We start from the raw sequence: 19,990 nt of genomic DNA, 5'->3' as shown, positions 1-19,990 counted from the left end.
CTCGGCCTCCGCCGCTTCACCCGAGGGCCGACCGACCCCGGCGTGCGGCCGAAGATAAGCAGTCACCTCGGGGGCTCGCGCCCGCTCCCGGGCCGGCCCCACGGTGGGGCCTGTCTGTCCTCCCGGCGGCCCCAAGTCAGCCACTGCGCCCTGCCGCGGGGCCTTGGCCACTAGCGCTGAGCTGGTCTTCAGCCGCCCGCCTCCGTTTCCCCGCGCGCCGGCGCTATGGCGACAGTCACGAGACGCCGGCGGCCCCTGCGCCCGCCAATGGGAGCGCACGTCGCAGGGAGACGCGGACGTCGCTCTTCCAAGATGGCGGCGCGTCCGTCGCGAGCAGCCGGGCAGGGGGGAAGCCAGCGAAGCCGAGTAAAGCCGCCGCCCGGGAGAGGACTGAAGGAGCTGTTGCCGCCGTTGGCGGCGGCTCAGGCAGTTTTCGCTGCTGCTACGGCTGTTGCCATGCGGCGAGGCTAGGGAGGAGCTCACTTCCCCGGGGTGTAATAATGTTAACAGAGGTAAGCGGCGACGGCGGCCAGTGTTTACCTGTGAAATGGGGAAGGGGCCGGCGCTGGCCGGTCAGATAACATCATTTCAGCCGCTGGCGGGCCCGACCTTTGGTAGCAGGCCCCCGGGGCCGAGCAGCAGCGGGGATCCTACAAGTGCCCCTTGAATAGGAGCGGTGCTGAGTCAACAGTCCCACCACCTCCGGCTTGCCTGTGCCTCTGGTTTCGCGATTGCCACTTGCCCGTCGCCCCTGGCACTGGTCTCCCTGCTGCTGTCGCTGCCTCCTGACTCGCCGCTCCCTTCGTGGCGTCCCCTTACGCGTTGCTCTGTGGCAGCGTCGGTCTCTTTGCGTTCGTGCTGGTCCCTGTTCCCCTACGGTTTGCCCGAGGTGTCTCCCTTCTGGTGTCCCTGGCCTCTAGGGCCCTCCACTTCCCAACTCGGTCAGCATCCTGGGTTTGTCACTCGGCCAGTCGGGCTGGTTTCCCGCCCCCACCTTGACTACTTCGTGCAGAGGACCTCTTTGTCTAAGGGGACACTTGGGTAGCCCGGTTACATTAACGCCCTATCGCACACCCCTCACCTTTCGCTTAAATCGTGGGAATCAGAAAGTTGAGTTTAGCATCTGTCCTCTTGATTTGCTTAAGGCTCCCTTGGTACTTTCAGTGGAACAGTTCTTTTTTTTTTTTTCCCCTTGGTCCTGAAATGGAAGTAGGGCAACTGTGACTAGCCAGTCAGTTTCCCTTTTCTGTTGTCTGATGTCCATTGCAAAAAGTAGACTTTTTGAAGAAGCAGAGTTTGCCTTCTGTAGCAGTACTTTAAGGGGAAGAACAAAATTGATTTAACTGGGTACTTGACCTCACACAGTCAGGTGTTGTGGTGTATGCTCTTGGGTGTCATTGAAGATAAATTCTGAGGCTTGTGGATTTGAGGAAATGTCTTAGAAGCTACTCACTTGAAGTCCTGTGAAAATTCCAGTGTCAGCTGTCAGGGACTAGTTTGGGCATCTTTGTGGGCTGAACTAAGGACAGGAAGAAATTTTAATGGGCGGTGGGAAGTATTCCTACTTGGACTGATAGAAATGTGTGTAGATGAGTGGCTTTTGTTGTGTGAAAACGTGGTAATAGAGGACTTACCTGTCCTACTTTATTGACTCTGAGGAACTTCATACTTTGGTATTTGTACTTGATAATGTGTACAGAGCCTGGCATATGATGTGCCTGGTCAGTCCTTATTGGCTGATTTTAGCTCATGAACTACTTATTTCTAGTAGTTTGTAGTTCATTTTGTATTTCTATATCCCACAGATTTTTTTTTTTTCACTCCAGTAGTTAATTTTATTCCCAGACATGATGGTACATCAATAAGCTTCTGTTGTCATTAGCAGTATTAGGTCTGGAAAAAAAGATAAGTATCAAAAGTTTATTTTTACCTTTAGTGTGATATTTTGTGGGAAAGATTAGCCTTATAATTTTTCAGTGCTGTTGATATTATACAGTATTTTAGGAGATGATCTTTTGATTAAATTTGGCTTAGGTTAGCAGCCATTGAAGAGTTGTAATGCTTTCTTGGTGCTACTAGTAAATTGGGGAAGACTGAACTTTCTAAGCGTCTGTGTTTCATTGTTTAAATTATTTTTTGGCCAGGCTTCATGGCCTGTAGGATCTCAGTTCTCTGACCTGGGATTGAACCTGGGCCATGGGCAGTGAAAGCCTGAAATCCTAACCACAAGGCCACCTGGGAATTCCCCTAAGCTTCCCTGTTTTAAAATAATTTCATGTTTCAGTGAGGTATTTTCAATAGTAAGTCAGTCATTGTAGTTCTTTGTGCTTTAGTTGTGTGTGTGTGTGTGTGTGTGTGTGTGTGTAGTTAGATGTGCTTTAGTTGTGTGTATGTGTGTGTGTGTACACTGCACTTAGCTTTTAAGAGTCAGAGCCAGGGTTCCAACCTCGGCTATCTCTGCTAAGTCCGTTGTTAACAACTACCCTGGATTACTTCTCCAAAGTAAGGCCCAGATTAAATGCTACTTGGATCTTATCTATGTCTGTGAGTAATCATTTTATAGATTAGAAAACTGAAGCCCAGAGACTTGTCCAAGGCCAAATAATTATTAGTGGCAGAGGTGAAACTGGAATCCCATCTCCTGACTAGGTACAGAACTCTGACCATGTTGCTCCCTAGGAGCAATTTCCAGCTCTCTTCATAGATTTTAAAACATACTGCTTCTTTGTCTGAATATTGTAGTAGATAAGCTGAAAATTATTATTACTTGAGAAAGACTTTTTTACTTGAACTTAGGTTTTTTTGGACCACATTCAGAAATAGTCCTGTTTTGAAATATTTTGGATATAAAATGATATTCAGTATTGGTTTACTAAAATTGTAGTGTGGGATTTCTTCTTAGTGCTTCTCTTAGTGCTAACTTAGATATCAGCATTTCTGGGGGCTGTGATTTGTTTTATTTGAGATCTCAGAATGTATAATGATGAGCTCTGTTCAGTGAGCGTATACTGTGCCCAGAAAGTGGTGAATCACACAGTCTGCTCAGTTCTTTCACATCACAACACTGGGGCGGGAGGTAGCCCCATTAGCCAGATAAGAAGACTGAGGTTGGGGATTAAAATAGCTTCCTTTAAGTTATACATCTGGTTGCGTCAGTAATCACACCTAGGAACTCATTCTAAAGTGTTTGTTGTTTCTGTGGCTCACTATGAAATGCATCATTAATCTTTTTTTTTGTAGCTCATAATCATCAGCACACTGTTTTTAGTTTGGTTGTTTTTTTTAAACTGAAGTGGGGATGTGAAAAATATAGCTACTTAATGTAACATTCATATCAAATGAGAATAATAAACATTCAGGTGAAACTTTTCACTTTTGCATTTTGTCAGACTAGGTTTTTGAACCTTAGCAGAAGTGAGAAACCATGCAAGTGTTCAATTAAGGGCTACATTAAATTAAGCTGAAAGGAAAATTTTCTCCAGTTGAGCAAATTCATTTGTATACACTGAACTTAGAAACCTGTGAGATATGATAGATTAGTGTGAATTGAAAGTAGAGCCCCAGTGGATCATTATGCTGTTTTTTCTTTTTTTAATGTAAAGAGAAGTTATTAACATAGTTCTCAATTTAAGTTTTTTGACTTCGTTTTGTTTTCATTCTAAATACTATTGAAGTATTTAGAAGACTCGCTGGCTATTTGTGTCCTTTGCATTTCCATATATGGATGAGAGGATTTTTTTTTTCTCCACTTGATGTCCATTTGACCTTTTTTTCAGGACTTCTTAATTTTAAAGTTCCTCTTATAACATTTGTCCAATAATTTGTGAATACTATACTTGAAAATTGTTTGTTTAAAGCTCACTTACTTATCCTCTGTGTGCTAAGTCGCTTCAGTCGTGTCCGGCTCTGTGACCCCCATGGACTGTAGCCCATCTGGATCCTCTGTCCGTGGGGATTCTCCAGGCAAGAATCCTGGAGTGGGTTGCCACACCATCCTCCAGGGGATCTTCTCTAACCAGGAATTGAACTCCCATGTCTTCTGCCTACCTGCATTGTTAGCGCCACCTGGGAAGTGCCACTCTTAAAAATAGGAGTGAATTTCAACATATCGGACTTAGGGTATGGGTAAGTGAGTAGTTACTCGAAAATCACTGCAGATGGTGATTGCAGCCATGAAAGTAAAAGACGCTTACTCTTTGGAAGGAAAGTTATGACCAACCTAGATAGCATATTAAAAAGCAGAGATATTACTTTGCCGACAAAGGTCCGTCTGGTCAAGGCTATGGTTTTTCCTGTGGTCATGTATGGATGTGAGTTGGACTGTGAAGAAAGCTGAGCGCCGAAGAATTGATGCTTTTGAACTGTGGTGTTGGAGAAGACTCGTGAGAGTCCCTTGGACTGCAAGGAGATCCAACCAGTCCATCCTAAAGGAGATCAATCCTGGGGATTCATTGGAAGGACTGATGCTAACGCTGAAACTCTTAATACTTTGGCCACCTCATGCGAAGAGTTGACTCACTGGAAAAGACCCTGATGCTGGGAGGGATTGGGGGCAGGAGGAGAAGGGGACTGCAGAGGATGAGATGGCTGGATGGCATCACTGACTCGATGGACGTGAGTCTGAGTGAACTTCGGGAGTTGGTGACGGACAGGGAGGCCTGGCGTGCTGCGCTTCATGGGGTCGCAAAGAGTCAGACAGGACTGAGCGACTGAACTGAAGTGAAAGGTATAGAAGATGTAGGACAGTATGCTTAATTTGGTCCAGTGCTATGGCACACTCTGGAGGTTATCTTTGCATGAGAACCAGTCAGCAGTCTGTTGACATACATGCTTTTAAAAATAGTGAATAAAAATTGTAGTTATTTAAACTTAGTAGTTGTTTGGGTTGTGTGTAAATATGGGGCATTAGTAGATGTTACTTACAGGTGTGCTAAGTAAGTTCCATCCAGATTTATTGATTTTTTTGTATATTAATGCTAATTCTTGATTTTGTGGTTAACAAATATGTACAGATGGATAAGGCATAGGCTGCTGCCCTTTTAGAAGCCCCTGGTTAATAGTTGTTAAGGGAGTACAATTTTGTGGTTCAAGTACGTTTGGAAGATTTGCCTACGGAAAATTAGATGGGACTTCTTATAGCTTTTGATAGGTGATTTACTCTCAGAGAAAGTGTTAGAATTTGTGTCAAATTGCATACAGACTGTGATAGATAATTTTATGTGTCGACCAGCCTTGGAGTGTCACATTTAACAGTATTTCTGGGTATAGTGATGAGGGTGTAACTGGATGAGGACAAGATTAGCATTTGAAGTGGTGGACTCCTTAGGTAGATGGTTCTCTGCAGTGTAGGTGGGCACTGTCCAGTCTCTTGAGGGCCTGAGGAAGACAATAGGAAGAAGGAATTTGCCCCTTTTTTCTGCTTCACTGTTTGAGTGCCAGCTCAAACTTGCCATTTCATCTTCTTCTACCCTTGGGCCATGACTTATACCATCAGCTTCCCTGATTCTCAGGCCTTTGGGCTGAATTAAACCACTGGCTCTCCTGTCCTTCCAGCTTGCAGATGGCAGATGGTGGGACTTCTCAGCTTCCATAAGCTTGTGAACCAGTCCTTCATAATAAATCTCTTTAAAAAATTTTTCCTATTGCTTCTGTTTGTCTGGAGAACCCTGACTTAATATAAAGACTTAAAAGAGTTTGTTGTATTTTGCTTTGGGAAACCCTGAGATGTGATGAGTTGTGCATCAGGGGAGATCTTTGGACTTTCAGAGCTCTTTTTAAAAGACACGCACACATACACCCTTGCTCATAGGAAGTGCTTAAGAAAAAATTATGACTTGATTTTGTTGATTAATATATTTGTTTGGAGACATACACTTGTGGTGGCTTATTCCTTAAGCGATGTGATCTCTTTCTTTAATTATTAATTAATGACATTTTAAAGGCTACTAACCAGAACAAGAACAATAGGCCCATTGACCTTCAAAGGATGTTAAGAGGTGGGAAAGAGATTTTACAAAGGAAGTATAAGGACATCACTGTCTAGAATGAGGCCACCTTGTCACTCTACATATGACTTTGTTTAGGATCTTCTGACAAACGAAGTTGAATATTGTCAGCCATTTCTCAAGAATTCTAAAGGACCTATGTTTCATTTTTTTGCCCCATTGATTCCAGATTTTCAGAGAGCTTATACATAAATTATTCTTATTTCATATTTATTTTCCTTATATTTTATTACTGTAGTACACATATACCCATTTTTCATCACTTCTGATTAGCAACTAGCTAACTCATTGATAGAATTGCAAACAAAAGCAAATATGTTTGAATTTTTTTAGTTAAACCCTATAACTTTATATTAGGTAAGTCTCGCTTTTCCATTTGGCATTTCAGAATATTAAAAAAGAGGTTTTAGATTTCCATAACCATTCTTGGATGTCCTGGGTTTAGAGATATTAATGTTCAGATGGATTGTTCCAAAGTGTTTTTTGACCACTGTTTGACAAGAATTGGGCTTCCCTGGTGGCTCAAATGGTTAAGAATCTGCCTGCAGTGTGGGAGATCTGGGTTTGATCCCTGGGTCAGAAAGATCCCCTGGAGAAGGGAATGGCAACCCACTCCAGTATTCTTGCCTGGAGAATTCCATGGGCACAGGAGCCTGGCGGGCTATTGCCTATGGGGTCGCAAAGAGTCGGACACAACTGAATGACTAACACTTTTACTTTCACAAAAATTGATATAAAAGTTTCCTAACTAGTCCACTGTGTTTAAAAGTTTTGCACTAATTGCCACAAGTTTATAAAATTATTTTATTTGAGGAAATATAGAATTAAATTTGGAAGAACTGAGTACTAACGTTTGTAGTTTAAAAGATAACAAGGCATTGGTCTGTGAATAGTAAGGCACACTTGAGAAATGGCTCTTCACTTCTGTGTGCAGTAACTCGCAGCACGTACATAGAGTTTTGCAGATTGTAAACCGTGCTTTCTCTCTTAATTATCACATTGTTAGATGTGTTTATGTTTATGTATGGTGTCATTTCTAGTTTATGGAATAGAGTATGCTTAGAGAGAGGAAGAAAGGCTATGAGAGGATGTTTGAAACAGATTGTTTTAGGTGGGATCAAGAAAGCTCTGTTAGCTGACTAATAGTGGAAAAGGAGAGAGCGTGAGCTTCTGGAAGAGGAAGAAAACAGATTCTATCACGGTTGAGAGTTTCTGATGCTGGCCACTCGCTAACTAGCTGTTTGATGGCAAAGCTGTGACTTGATGGCATTCCTGTGTGAGGTTCAAGGCTGTGACTTTTTAAACTGTGTTTTGAAATTTTGTGGTTTCAGAGACCAAGTGCCCCCTCAATTGATGGTATTTTAACATTGACTTTCGATTTTTGAATCAAGTGGACAGCTCTGTTTTATCATGTTAAAAATGGTTAAAATTTGAATAATAGGTTGGAGTCATGGTGTTGGATACTTGTCTATTAGTACCTCAATAGTGAGGCTACCCAAGTATGATCTATATGTTAAGCATTACAGGGATGAGTCTTAACGTCATGGTTTATTTATGATGTGACACTGAGAAAGTTGTTTGAACTTTCTGAGTCTTAGTTTCCTTCTGTGTAAAACAGAGATGATAACACCTTCCTAGTTACTCTCACATTGTTGTGAAAACTGAATAAATGGTAGAGTAGAACTCTTCGTAAACTCAATCATTATACAAATATTAGTGGTTAATATATAATTTTTTTCCTCTCTGTGCACTTACATGAATTCAAACCCTAGGCTCCATCTAGCTTTATGGCTAACTGGCTTCTCAGTGGGTGGGTGGATCCCAGGAGAAAAGAGGGTGTCTTCTGGCTATTGGTACAATTACAGGGGAGTCAGGGATTAGACCAAAAGAAGGGAAAGGAAAAAGAGAATAGACTGACAGCATGTCTTGGCAACTGGTGGTGAGGATAGTTTCTTTTGTGGTTGGTGAACTGATTCCAAAGAATTCTGAAAGGGAAGTTCCGAAAAATATTTTTGGAAAAGGTTGCTTATTTGGGGGTTCATAGTCATTTGTTTGTACATATTATGAAATATTTGTGGCAAAAGAAATCTTTTATTTTTAAACAACCCCTGGTAAGTTCTAAAAAGGAAAAGCTGTTGTTTAGTACAGTGTTTAAAAAGCTTTGATAGTAACTTGTACTGAAGACTACTTTTTGTGGGTCACTTTGTTTACAAAACGTACATACCCCTACTGTGTGGTAGGCACATGCTAAGTTCTGGTGCTGAAGTTGCATCTGATCTGAAACCTCCCCTCAGAAAATTCACCATCAGAGCTAAATGTTGGCAGTTTGGCCATCATTCAGCTGAAGCCTTGAGGTGTTTTTTTTTTGTCAGAATAAAACATAATATAATTAAAAGGTGAAAAATTAAGAGGAATAAGAGTTTGGAGAATTTGTAATTAACAGGTAATTACTTGCTTTTTTTTTCTTTTTTTTAAATAACTCCAGGTGAAACTACCAGTTTGGATGAGATAGCAGTTCTAAAATGAACTGCTTCTTACAAGTGAAGAGTTGACCCATTTCTACTGTCTCTGTTTGCTCCACGCTAATTCACAGAAGTGAAAAAAAAATCGGTGAATTTGTCTTTTTTTTGTTTGCTTTGTTTTTCTGAAAAAAGCTCTTTATCACTCCTTAAGAAGTCTACCAAATTTGACTGAAAGACCTGGCTGAATTCCATTACCTTGGTAAAAGTAAATACTTGGTCCCTGCCCTCATATATTACATATTCACGTAAACTCCGAATATGTGCTTTACCTTGTGTTCCCAGTGTCTGGAACAGAGCTTAACACTTAGTCCTCACTAAATAGCTGTCGAATAAAAGAATGTTGAATATTCCCTCCAATAAAATGAAAGTAAATTGAAAAATTACTAGGACAAAAATTGTCTTTGATAAATTTAAACTATCACATTAATTACCCTTTAAAGACTAGTTGGTATCTAACTCCATAAGGGTTTTTAAAATAGTACACTGTGGTTGAAAATTATGTTTGGGATCACAAAACACACAAAAGTTTGACCAAAAAAAAAAAAAAAATAGCTAACATCAAGCATTTAGTTAGAATGTAATTCTGTTTCAATTTTTCCTACAGGGAAAAATATGATTAGGTTGGTGTTGCTTTTATATAATAAATTATAAATGCAAACAACTTGGATTTTATTTTGTATCTCTTACTGCTTTATTTTTATGATTTCATTTGTATTCCAGAACTAGATAAACTTAAAGCTTTGTTTATAATAGTACAGTAAGACACTTTTTTGTGTGTTTTGTGGAGTGTTTGATGTTTATATGACCTTTAATGCTGTCTTGAAATTTGCAGGAGTAAAATTTGGTCACGAATTTCAAAAATTTGGAAATTTGGAGAGTACATTTTCTAGGAGGGCAGCTGCTACCATGATCTCTTACCTAAAATATCTCTCCATGTCACTCTTACTGTTTGCTCATTTCACTCATCTCTGTTTCCAGTGCATATTCAGAAATAACATGTACCAGAAAAGTTTAATAATATAATTCTGCTGTGTTCAGTGGTGAAAATGAAACTGGCTTAATAGTCTTTCAGTTAGTACCAGAGGCTCATATACAATCTGGACTAATTCAGCATTGTTAGATTATTGCACCATTTTCTCCAGTTTCCTGAGGGAGTTTTAATTCTGATGCAGCCAAGAGACTCGTAAGGTGAATCCTGCTTTGCTTTCGACCTTAGCCCGGCATTATTGCGGAGTCTTTGTGAGTGTTACTCCCATTTAAACCTGACTTGCTTTTGCTCCTGGAACCCTGGAGTTATTTTTAGCCTGGCTGTGGCTTGGCATGTGAGAGAGTATGTGATTCTTTGTATTGTGACATCTTTTATTTTCAGGCTAGTGTTGTGTGACGACAGGACAGGACGTGTATAGAGAATGGCTCTTGGATTCACTGTCATTTGAGGCTTGGAATTTATAAAACTGGTTGAAGTTGTACATGGAAGAGTAGAGTCTGAAATAAAATTTCACCTCCATTTAATTTTGCCTCAGTTTGGGGAAATAATGGTCTGATTTTAAGATACTCTGATACTATGTATTACCAGTGTTTCTCCAAGTCATGATATACCTTAGAGTTTGTTGTTGATTTCTCTTCCTGAGATTATTTGAGGTGGCATTTTTTCCCCCCTCAGAGTTTTCCTCAAGGTGTTAATTAGATTGCAACTATTAATATAACCAGCTACTTTAATATCTACTGTTAATTGCTAATATCTGATGCTTTTTTCTTGTGTACTACCTGAGTGCTCAACACTTAAACTGTTGCAATGGTCTAATCCTGGTAAGAGCTAGCAGAATAAGAGGAAATGGGCTAGAGGAGGCTGGAGACAAGGTGAAATGTATAGCACAACAAAGGTGCAGAAAAAGAAACTGAAATGATAGGCTGTACAAATAATGGGTATATTAATTATATACAAATTTTAGGAAAGTTGATTAGGCTTAAGAGTATTTTATATAGAAAATGTTTTTTGAACCAAGTTCTACAAGTTAATGTCTGATAGCTCATAATATTCAATCAAATACTAAGCACTAATGCAAAATTTATAGGACTGCAGAAGTTAGTGAGGTTATCTTTCTGCTGGAACTCAAAAAGAGTGTTATCATCTATGTCTTTATCTCTTCTAAACACAGATTGAGCATTCTTACATTCTTAATTTCTGAAGAGTATGTGCTTTTGGTTAAGACTGACAGTTGGTGTCAGATTGTTTGGATATGAATCTGTAAGTTTTGTCAGTTTGGAGTGTTTTGACCTTATAAAGTTATTAACCTTTATGAACCTCAGTTTTCTATCGGTGTAACTTTTAAATGAATGATCCTTAGCGCATAGGGGTGTTCTCAGTATTAAGTGAGATGGCATGGTAAGTACCACACACAGTATTTCCCACAGTAACACCCAAGAAACAGCTAGGTTTTATTGTTTCCTCAGAAGTAAGTAACAAGTGGTTTATTTTTTTAAACCACTTGTTTAAAATTTGTTCGAAGTTTTTTGTGTTTTGTCTTTGTTTCATTGGATAAGTTTTAAAATGTCAAATCAAATAAAGTAATTCCCTTTTGACCCAGGTGATCTAATTCTTCCCTTACTTTCTCAGTTTTTATTAACTTTCTGATTTATGTGTTGCCCTAGGGCTAAATTTAGACTAAATATCAGGAGGACATCAAGAGAGGTGACACTTGTATACCATGACCATAACTAGAACTTTTCCCTGACCAATAATTTCTTCTGGCCATTAACCTTTTACTATAGATGAAGTGAAAGGAAAAAGTTGTAGTATTCTCATGTTATGCTTTAAAAAGTGTCAGCGTTGTGTAGTTTTCTGCTATGGGAAATACTATGGTTCTTGTCAATTTAATCAAGTTTTATGTAAAGTAACTCAGAATTTATATAAGCTTTTCTCTTGAATTATTCCTTTATAGAGAATAGAAAAAGATGAGGAATGTTAAAAATCCTTTGTCTAAAAGAAAATACATAGTTAGCTTTTAGTAATGTATAGTAGGTTAAGAAAAGGACTTTCATTTGTAAATTATTAATTGTACTGTACATCTAAATATGGGTATTAAGAACATAAATAATTGCAATTCCTTTATTCAGCAGCTCCTTATCTGCATTCCTGTAATAGTACAATAAATTGTTATATTCAAGGAGAGGAGTGTTCATGTGATAATAATGTTTGCTTAGCGGAAGATTGTGCCATCAAGGTCTTCTGTGGGTGAATCTGTGTCTGTCTCTATTTTCCTTACTATAGTTATTTTTTCCTCCTTGTCGTTTTTGCTTTGTGGATATGTTGACTTTCCCCCCTCATCTCTGTCTTGTATTCTCTTCTGTGTCTGTAGTTCTGCAGCTTCCTTTCTCAGTTTTTTCCCTTGACCGTCACCCTTTTCTCTCCCTCTGAAGTAAATTTAACAGGCCACAATAAAGAGTTTAACTTTTATATTCCACTTAATAGGTTTAAAAATATTTTCCATTGCTAATTTAAAAGGTAAATGTATACACAGTTTGTATATATATTTTAAATAATACAGCTCAGTATAACTTCCTTTTGTGTTGTATGCCTTCTTGTCTGAATTTATTGATTAAAAAGCCTCAGAATCTCACAGTTAAAGAATGATGTTAAGCTTTATTTTTTATGTGAATCACAAATATCTTGTAGTACTTTCAGGATCATTGTTTTGTTGAGTTGTTACTGTACAGCCTTCAGGAACATGAAGGACATTTTTCTGAACCTGTATCAACTCTAGAATATACCTTGGAAAGTTATCTGAATAGTAATACCTACAAAATCTACATCAGATTCTTAAGGAGTACCAAGGACTTTAAGATATGTCAGTTTAGTCACTTTGGGTTTTTCTGATAAATAGAATTTTTAAATCTTAATAAATCCCTTTTATTTGATTCCTTAGATACGTGTGCAGAATTTTGCTCATCACCTCCACATGATTAAAAAAATAAAAACAAACCTACTTGAGAGCCAGTGTGAAATCATGGTTCAGGACATGCTTGAATTTTAAACCAAGCCTTAGTTCATGGTCCACTTCTGTGTCTTAAGCTGTTCTTCATCTATAGATTAGAGTTAGTAATATAGCGTGTCATAGAGTTGTTGTGAGCATTAGAAATATATGTAAAGTGGTTAGTAAAGCACTAAGCAGTTAATACTAAGCACTCCTTTAAAATAGGATGCTTCTTTTCATAAGAAGGAAAAGCAGAAGTAGGAGATTGGTGACAGTTCAGTATTAGGCTGTGCTTTGAACATCTAACTACTGTGACTTTCCCTTTTGTTATCTATTATGGGGAAAAGCAGAAGTTGAGTTGTCAATACTGGGACTTTTTATTTTTGTATTGTTAAAGTCTTATGTGAATGAGGCAAAGGGACATTTATGAATATGGCCTGTTTTATCTTATATTGTACTAGTTAACTGCCATGGTAAAAGTTTTGTGTACTTTAGTAGAGAACAGTTTGGCAGTCTTCTGATGTATTAGCTAAATTCATTCTTTCTAACTTACTTTTGTAAGAGGAGCTTAAGGTAATTTGCTGTGTGATTGAGTTTATTTTCCCACAAGCCATATGGGAAGATTCTTGTTTCTTTACATTCTCAACAACGTTTATTATTATCTGTATCTCAGTAGTGGTTTTGATTTGCATTTCCCTAATGTCTAGTAGAGTTTGCCAGGTGGCTCAGTGGTAAAGAATCTACCTGCCAAAGCAGGAGACGTGGGTTTGATCCTTGGATCAGGAAAATCTCTGGAGGAGGAAATGGCAACCCAGTCAAGTATCCTTCCTGGAGAATCCCATGGACAGAGGAGCCATGTGGGCTACATGTAGTCCATGTGGTCGCGAAACAGTTGAATACAACTTAGTGACTAAACAACTACAAGCATGTTCTGAGTCTCTGGGTCTTGACTGTGCAGATCCCTAACTAGGCTGGCTTATTCTTTGAGCAGCACTCCATGTCCAGGAGTCGCAGCTCAGTCATGATTATCTTGAGGATTATTTCTGACTGTGGTCCAGCTGCCTCTTCGCAGTGGCTTGCAGCAGTGTGTCTGCCCTCATCACCTCCACCTTGTTACTCTTATACTTATTAATGTTTTAAAATTTTTATTTACTACTTAAGTAAACCTTGACAATATACAAATTAGTTCACTTCAGTCACTCAGTCGTGTCTGACTCTGCGACCCCATGGATTACAGCATGCCAGCCTTCTCTGTCCTTCAGTATCTTCCAGAGCTTGCTCAGATTCATGTCCATTGAGTCAGTGATGCCATCCAACCATCCCATCCTCTGTCGTCCCTTTCTCCTCCTGCCTTCTATCTTTCCCAACATCAGGGTCTTTTCCAGTGAGTTGGGTCTTCCCATCAGATGGCCAAAGTATTGGAGCTTCAGCTTCAGCATTAGTCCTTCCAGTGAATATTCAGAACTGATTTCCTTTAGGATTGACTGGTTTGATCTCCTTGCAGTCCAAGGGACTCAGCAGTCTTTTCCAACACCACACTTCAAAAGCATCAATTCTTCGGCACTCAACTTTCTTTATAGTCCAACTTTCACATCCATACATGACTACTGGAAAAACCATAGCTTTGACTAGATGGACCTTTGTTGGAAGGTAATGTCTCTGTTTTTTAATATGCTGTCTAGGTTGGTCATAGCTTTTCTTCCAAGAAGCAAGAGTCTTTTAGTTTCATGGCTGCAATTACCATCTGTAATGACTTTGGAGCCCAAGAAAATAAAATTTGTTCCTGTTTCCACTGTTTCCCCATCTATTTGCCATGAAGTGATGGGACCAGATGCCATGATCTTAGTTTTATGAATGTTGAGTTTTAAGCCAACTTTTTCACTCTCCTCTTTCACTTTCATCAAGAGACTCTAATTCCTCTTTGCTTTTTGTCATAAGAGTGGTGTCATCTGTGTATCCAAGGTTATTGACATTTCTCCCAGCAATCTTGATTCCAGCCTGTGATTCATCCAGCCTGGCATTTCACATGATGTACTCTACATGAGTTAAATGCCTTGATGTACTCCTTTCCCAGTTTTGAACCAGTCTGTTGTTCGTGTCCAGTTCTAACTGTTGCTTCTTGACCCGCATCCAGACTTCTTAGGAGGCAGATTAGGTGATCTGCGATTCCCATCTCTTGAAGAATTTTCCATAGCTTGTTGTGATCCCCACAGTCAAAGGCTTTAGCATAGTCAGTAAAGCAGAAGTAGATGTTTTTCTGGAACTCTCTTGCTTTTTTGATGATCCAGCGGATGTTGGCCATTTGATCTCTGGTTTTTCTGCCTTTTCTAAATCCATCTTGAATATCTGAAAGTTCTTGTTTCATATACTATTGAAGCCTAGCTTGGAGAAGTTTGAACATGACTTTGCTAGTGTAGGAGATGAGTGCAGTTGTGCGGTAGTTGGAACATTCTTTGGCATTGCCTTTCTTTGGGATTGGAATGAAAACTGACCTTTTCCAGTCCTGTGGCCACTGCTGAGTTTTCCAAATTTGCTGGCATATTGAGGGAAGCACTTTCACAACATCATCTTTTAGAATTTTAAATAGCTCAGCTGGAATTCCATCACCTCCACTATCTTTGTTTATAGTAATGCTTCCTAAGCTCCACTTGACTTAGCACTCCAGGATGTCTGGCTCTAGGTGAGTGATCACACTATTGTGGTTATCTAGGTCATTAAGTATCCATTTTTAAGATTTGTTCCCATAGCAGATTCATTTTAAAGGTTATGTATTGAGCTATTCCCTTATTGTTACCATAGTGTGACTGACTGTTTTGCCCTGCTTTCTTAAGCAAGGTGTTGGTTTCATGTTTTTCAGGTGGTGAAATACAAGTTTTTTGATCATGATCATTGCTTGATAGAAATGAACACCCATAGTAGTGTTGTCACTTAAATATTTTAAATGAGTGTTGATTGACTGTAAATAAAATGAGTTAAGGATATGATGTGTCTTTTGTAGGAAAAGTGATATGTGTAGTTTAAAAATAATAAAAGTATTATTTGCAAAATATATATATATTAGAAAAGTTCATGCAGCTTGAAAAGTAAACCAGTTTAGAAGAATGTTTAGTAAAAAGTGAAAGTATTGTTTGCTTTCTCTGTTTTAAAAACAGTCTGGGTATTTACTTACACATGAGAGAATATTTTCATTAAATTAAAAATTTACTCTTAAAGGTGGCAGTGTAAATTATCTTTTCCTGCTTTTACAAGCGCCTGAAGTGTTTGTCTACTTTTTCCAGTAGAGTTTATTTATTGTTGCACTTTTTACTCCCGTATTCTCTTCCCTTTCCCTATAGAGAGTAGTTGCTCACTGAATTGATTTGACACAGAAACCAAGGGCAAGTTACATCTAAGTGTTAAGATGCCAGTTAATGATAAAGGAAGGTAGTCTGGTGAAGATTATCACTAGGGAAAAAATAGTGATGTGTTATAACACTGATTTAGATGACTAGTGAGAAGGTCTGTGTATTCTGGGTATACTTATTCAGGGTATACTGGATGTGCCAGATGTTATTCTTGGCACCAGGAATACATCAGTGAACAAAACATACACAATTTATGTCCTCATGAGACTTAGAGCATATGGTATATACAGGAAAACAAGCAGACAGTTCCCACTTAATATGACAAATGAAGATAGTGGCAAGAGAGTGGTTGAATGGTGAACCGTGGAGGGACGTGAATGCAGAAGTAGGCTAAGTAAGGAGAGAGTAGAAGAGTCAGGCGCCTGCAGTTCTGAGCAATAACGAAACATAGATCTAACAGGTTTAAATAGTGTAGAACTGGAAGATTGAACAGAGGGTAAGATAGTCATATTCCCATCCAGAGAAGACAGAAAGATGAAGTTTGATGTGTGGTCTTACAGTGGCAGACGTGGATGTGCAGGGAAAGTTGGTGGAAGTGGGATGCTTAGGATGTTAACAGTAGACTTGGGAGTCCTGGTGGGCTGGTGGTTAGAATTTAACACTCTTACTGCTGTGGCCTGGGTTCAATCCCTGGTTGGGGAACTGATACCCCACAAGCTGTGCAGCGTGTTCAAAAAAACAAAGCAAAACAGAGTGTTGAATGGATGTATGTTGAAATAATTCAAGGTTATACAGTACCTAGGATAGAGAAGCTTGTCATGTGCTATGTGTCAAGAGTTTTGAATGATTAGGAATGCCTTGGGGGTCAGTGGTTTGTACCTGTGACTGCATATTGCAAAATCACCTGGGGAGCTTTGCAAACTACCAGTGTTACTTATCCTAGCTTTGCTGCACGTTAGATAATCCAATGGCCAGTTCCCAGCCTCAGCTGTTCTCATTTAATTTGAATGGGGGTGTAATCTGGGCAGTGGGACTTTAACAAGCCCCTAGGTAATTCTGATGTGCAGCAACTGCACAGTGACAGGGTTTTGTTTTTTTTTTTTTCCTTTTTTACAGGAGACTGGCTGAGAGTTATGGTTAGGACTATGACCCTTCATTGTGAAGTTGGGGTACTTGATAAATGAAAGAATAAGCAGCCTTTGAGAGTGCTGCAGGGGAAGCAGCTTTTACGTAAAGCAAACAGTGAAATTGTTGATGATATAGATGCATTTATTTTTGTCATAGAGCAGAATAAACCCAGAGGGAGGTTTTGGGAGGAAGGGAAGCAACAGGAAGTTGGATAAAGGAGGAAGTAACAAGAACAGTACAGTGGTTAGAGTACAGGAGAGGACTGATAACTACATTTGTCTTTTGATAGTGACATGGCAACAATAACAGGGCATCATGGGTTCAGAATTGGTCTGGAAAATATATTTAGTGGTTCCATGGTCGATGAGAGTTGGGAATTGGGTGAATGGCTCTCAGGAGTCAGTTTAAGACCTAGATGGGGCTGAACTTCATAGGAAGTCCTAGCTCTGTATTCTTCTCTCTGTTAAGGGACGTGGATTGATTGTGTAAGATCCATGGAGAAGTCCAGCATTTCACACTGCTGTTCCACAAGCTCCTAGGGGAATGTTGAGAGGACTGGTCTCACAGTAGCACAATAGCAGGACGCCGCTCTGGAGTGTCAGGGTCTGGTTAGTTCTGCCCAGCATAGCTCTTCTCACTCCAGTGTGCTTACTTGTGTGAGTTGGACCCTCTGCTATACCTAAGAATAGCAAAGCCTTTGCTTTTTCTTTATTTTTACACTTGATGCTTTTCAGGAACAATTTTAATTGCACAACTCCAGATTTTTTTCAGTGTTGAAGAAATGGTGTAGACTTAGAAACAGTGAAAAGGGACCTTGTATATTACCTAGGGAAATTTTATTTATACATTGGAATTTTATGCATAAAGGATTGAGATGAGTTTCATAAAGAAACCATTCAGTCTGGATTAACTAAAGTATAAACTATTTATGGAACTAGAAATTTATAATTGTTTCATTGATTCAAATTTGTCAGAATAAATTACTTTACCGCACTTCATTTGTTTAATTTGATACATAACTTGACTTTTTTGCATTGTTTAACTTGAGAGATGTCAGCAGAGTGTAGCAAATTTCTTTTAAATTAAAGCTTTTTAAAGTATAATACTAGTAGACTTCAAGAGCTACCCTAGTTATACAAATGAACTATGGAATTACTTTTGAAAGACGAGTACATTTAAAAGCATCAAAAATTTTAATGTATTTTTGGTCACAATAGGGTAAGTAGTATAGTCGTCGATTTGGTGGTAGCTGGATATATAAGTAAGAAAATTGTATGCTAAGTGGAAAATATACTTTTGCATAATTACAGTATATTATATCAGCCAGTAATTAAAACCCATGTGCTGTTACCAAGCAGAACGTATGTCCATGATTAAAAGCTGTTATACTTTTAAAAATTAATTGATTTTGTATTCAGTGATCTTATTTCACGTTTGAATTATGAAAGGAAAATTAACTTTTTGATGTTGTGACACCAAGCATACAATGCCTATGATGGGTCATAGGGGTTTAGGGTACATCGAAAGGATGCTTTTAACAGCCGGTTGTGACCTGCATCTTTTTTATATGTATCTTTTATGTTCGTGGTCTTCAGATGTGCTTAGCAAGATGACTGAAGAGCAATTATTGGTAAATGATGCTTGTTTCCCTTTTCTCTTTTTTGGTTTGCATTCATTGATTTACCTATGTTTAGGTGGGTATGAATGGTACCCATTTTTCTAAAGCTCAATTGATATTTATTTAAAAATAAAAGCTGCACAACTAGTCAGTTATCTCAATCATTTGTGGGCACATCTCATAGTTTAGTTTGCCAATACAGATTGAGACAATTCATAGGAGTGTTATTAAGATATTTCTTTGGCTGTGGCAGCTGACATCATTTGGCTTAAATTTTCTAGACCAAAATTATTTCTGCTATACTATATGGTGGGAGATTCTGATAATTCAGGTCAGCATTTGTTATGTTAGAATATAGCCAAAGCTGCTTCCTGAAGAAAATTTTGTCTTGCTTACGTAGCTTTAGTCTGCCAACTTATAAGAGTTGTGAGAACACTTGTTAGGCTCTTTAGTATTTATGGTTTACCTTATTTTTAGCTGTGTATATTAATAGATTAGGGCTTCCCTGGTGGCCCAGAAGGTAAAGAATCTGCTTGCAATGCAGGAGATACGGATTCGGTCCCTGGGTTGGGAAGATCCTCTGGAGGAGGAACTAGCGTGGCAACCCACTCTAGTGTTCTTGCTCGCAGAAACAACCCTATGAACCTCGAGGGCTACAGTCCATGGGGTCCCAAAGAGTAGGACATGACTGAGTGACTAAGCTCAGCACTGCACAGCGCATTAATAGATTAACTCTGAATCTGAAATACAGACTACCAACACTCAGTGACTGCAGGTTACATAATACTCAGCACCTCTTAAAGCCTGAAAGAATTGATGTTAAGGAAAAATGCCTGAGAGTTATGTAATCCAGTCTTTCTTCTAGATTTGCAAATTTCATTTGTAATTGTGGTTAGATTCTCTTAACTTCTGTCCTTGGATATAGCGTGACTACTAGAAAATTACAGTCTTAGAACACATTAGTTTTACTTCTACAGAATTGCCTTTATTGACTTGCCTTTTAATGTTTATGTCCACCTAACTTAAAGCCATTATGAGAGTCAGTTTTGTTAAACTTTCTAATGAGTTTCATGTAAAACTGTCTGAGAACATTAACCAGTACTTCATGCTTTTTTTTTTTTCCCAGATAAATTCCTATTTAATACAATTCTTTAAAAACTCAGAGCTGCAGATATAGAGCAACAGTTAATGAGAGGAGGCTTGGATATCATCTGTTCCCAACCTGTTTACAGATGAAGAAATTGAGGCTCAGAGAGGTCAGCTATAAGTGGCAGCTATAAGTGGCTGGCCTAGAACCCGGTTCTAGAAATTGTGTCTTCTAACAGCTGACCCAGTTTTTTTTTTTTTCTTATTTTAAAGTTTTCAAAAAATTGAGCTGGAAGTGAAATTGACATAAGAT

General features: G+C 38.9%; 1 protein-coding gene across 3 annotated transcripts in view; it reads left to right on the top strand.

The window, feature by feature from the left end:
- Positions 1-301: 301 nt before the first annotated feature.
- SNX13 (sorting nexin 13) overlaps positions 302-19,990 on the top strand; it is a 147,886-nt gene continuing 128,197 nt past the window's right edge. For 2 of the 3 annotated variants that reach the window (XM_003585951.6, XM_059885805.1), the window contains exon 1: positions 302-512. In XM_003585951.6, coding sequence (XP_003585999.4) covers positions 501-512 — 12 coding nt within the window. In that variant the 5' untranslated portion in view covers positions 302-500. Of the gene's footprint in view, positions 513-8,520; positions 8,616-19,990 lie in introns of those variants that run through there. The other variant, XM_059885807.1, reaches the window with a different exon arrangement.

The sequence above is a fragment of the Bos taurus genome, chromosome 4, assembly GCF_002263795.3.
Source record: "Bos taurus isolate L1 Dominette 01449 registration number 42190680 breed Hereford chromosome 4, ARS-UCD2.0, whole genome shotgun sequence".
Taxonomy (NCBI): domain Eukaryota; kingdom Metazoa; phylum Chordata; class Mammalia; order Artiodactyla; family Bovidae; genus Bos; species Bos taurus.
The sequence above is the reverse complement of the archived record's forward strand: the minus strand, read 5'-3'. Positions and strand labels throughout refer to the sequence as shown.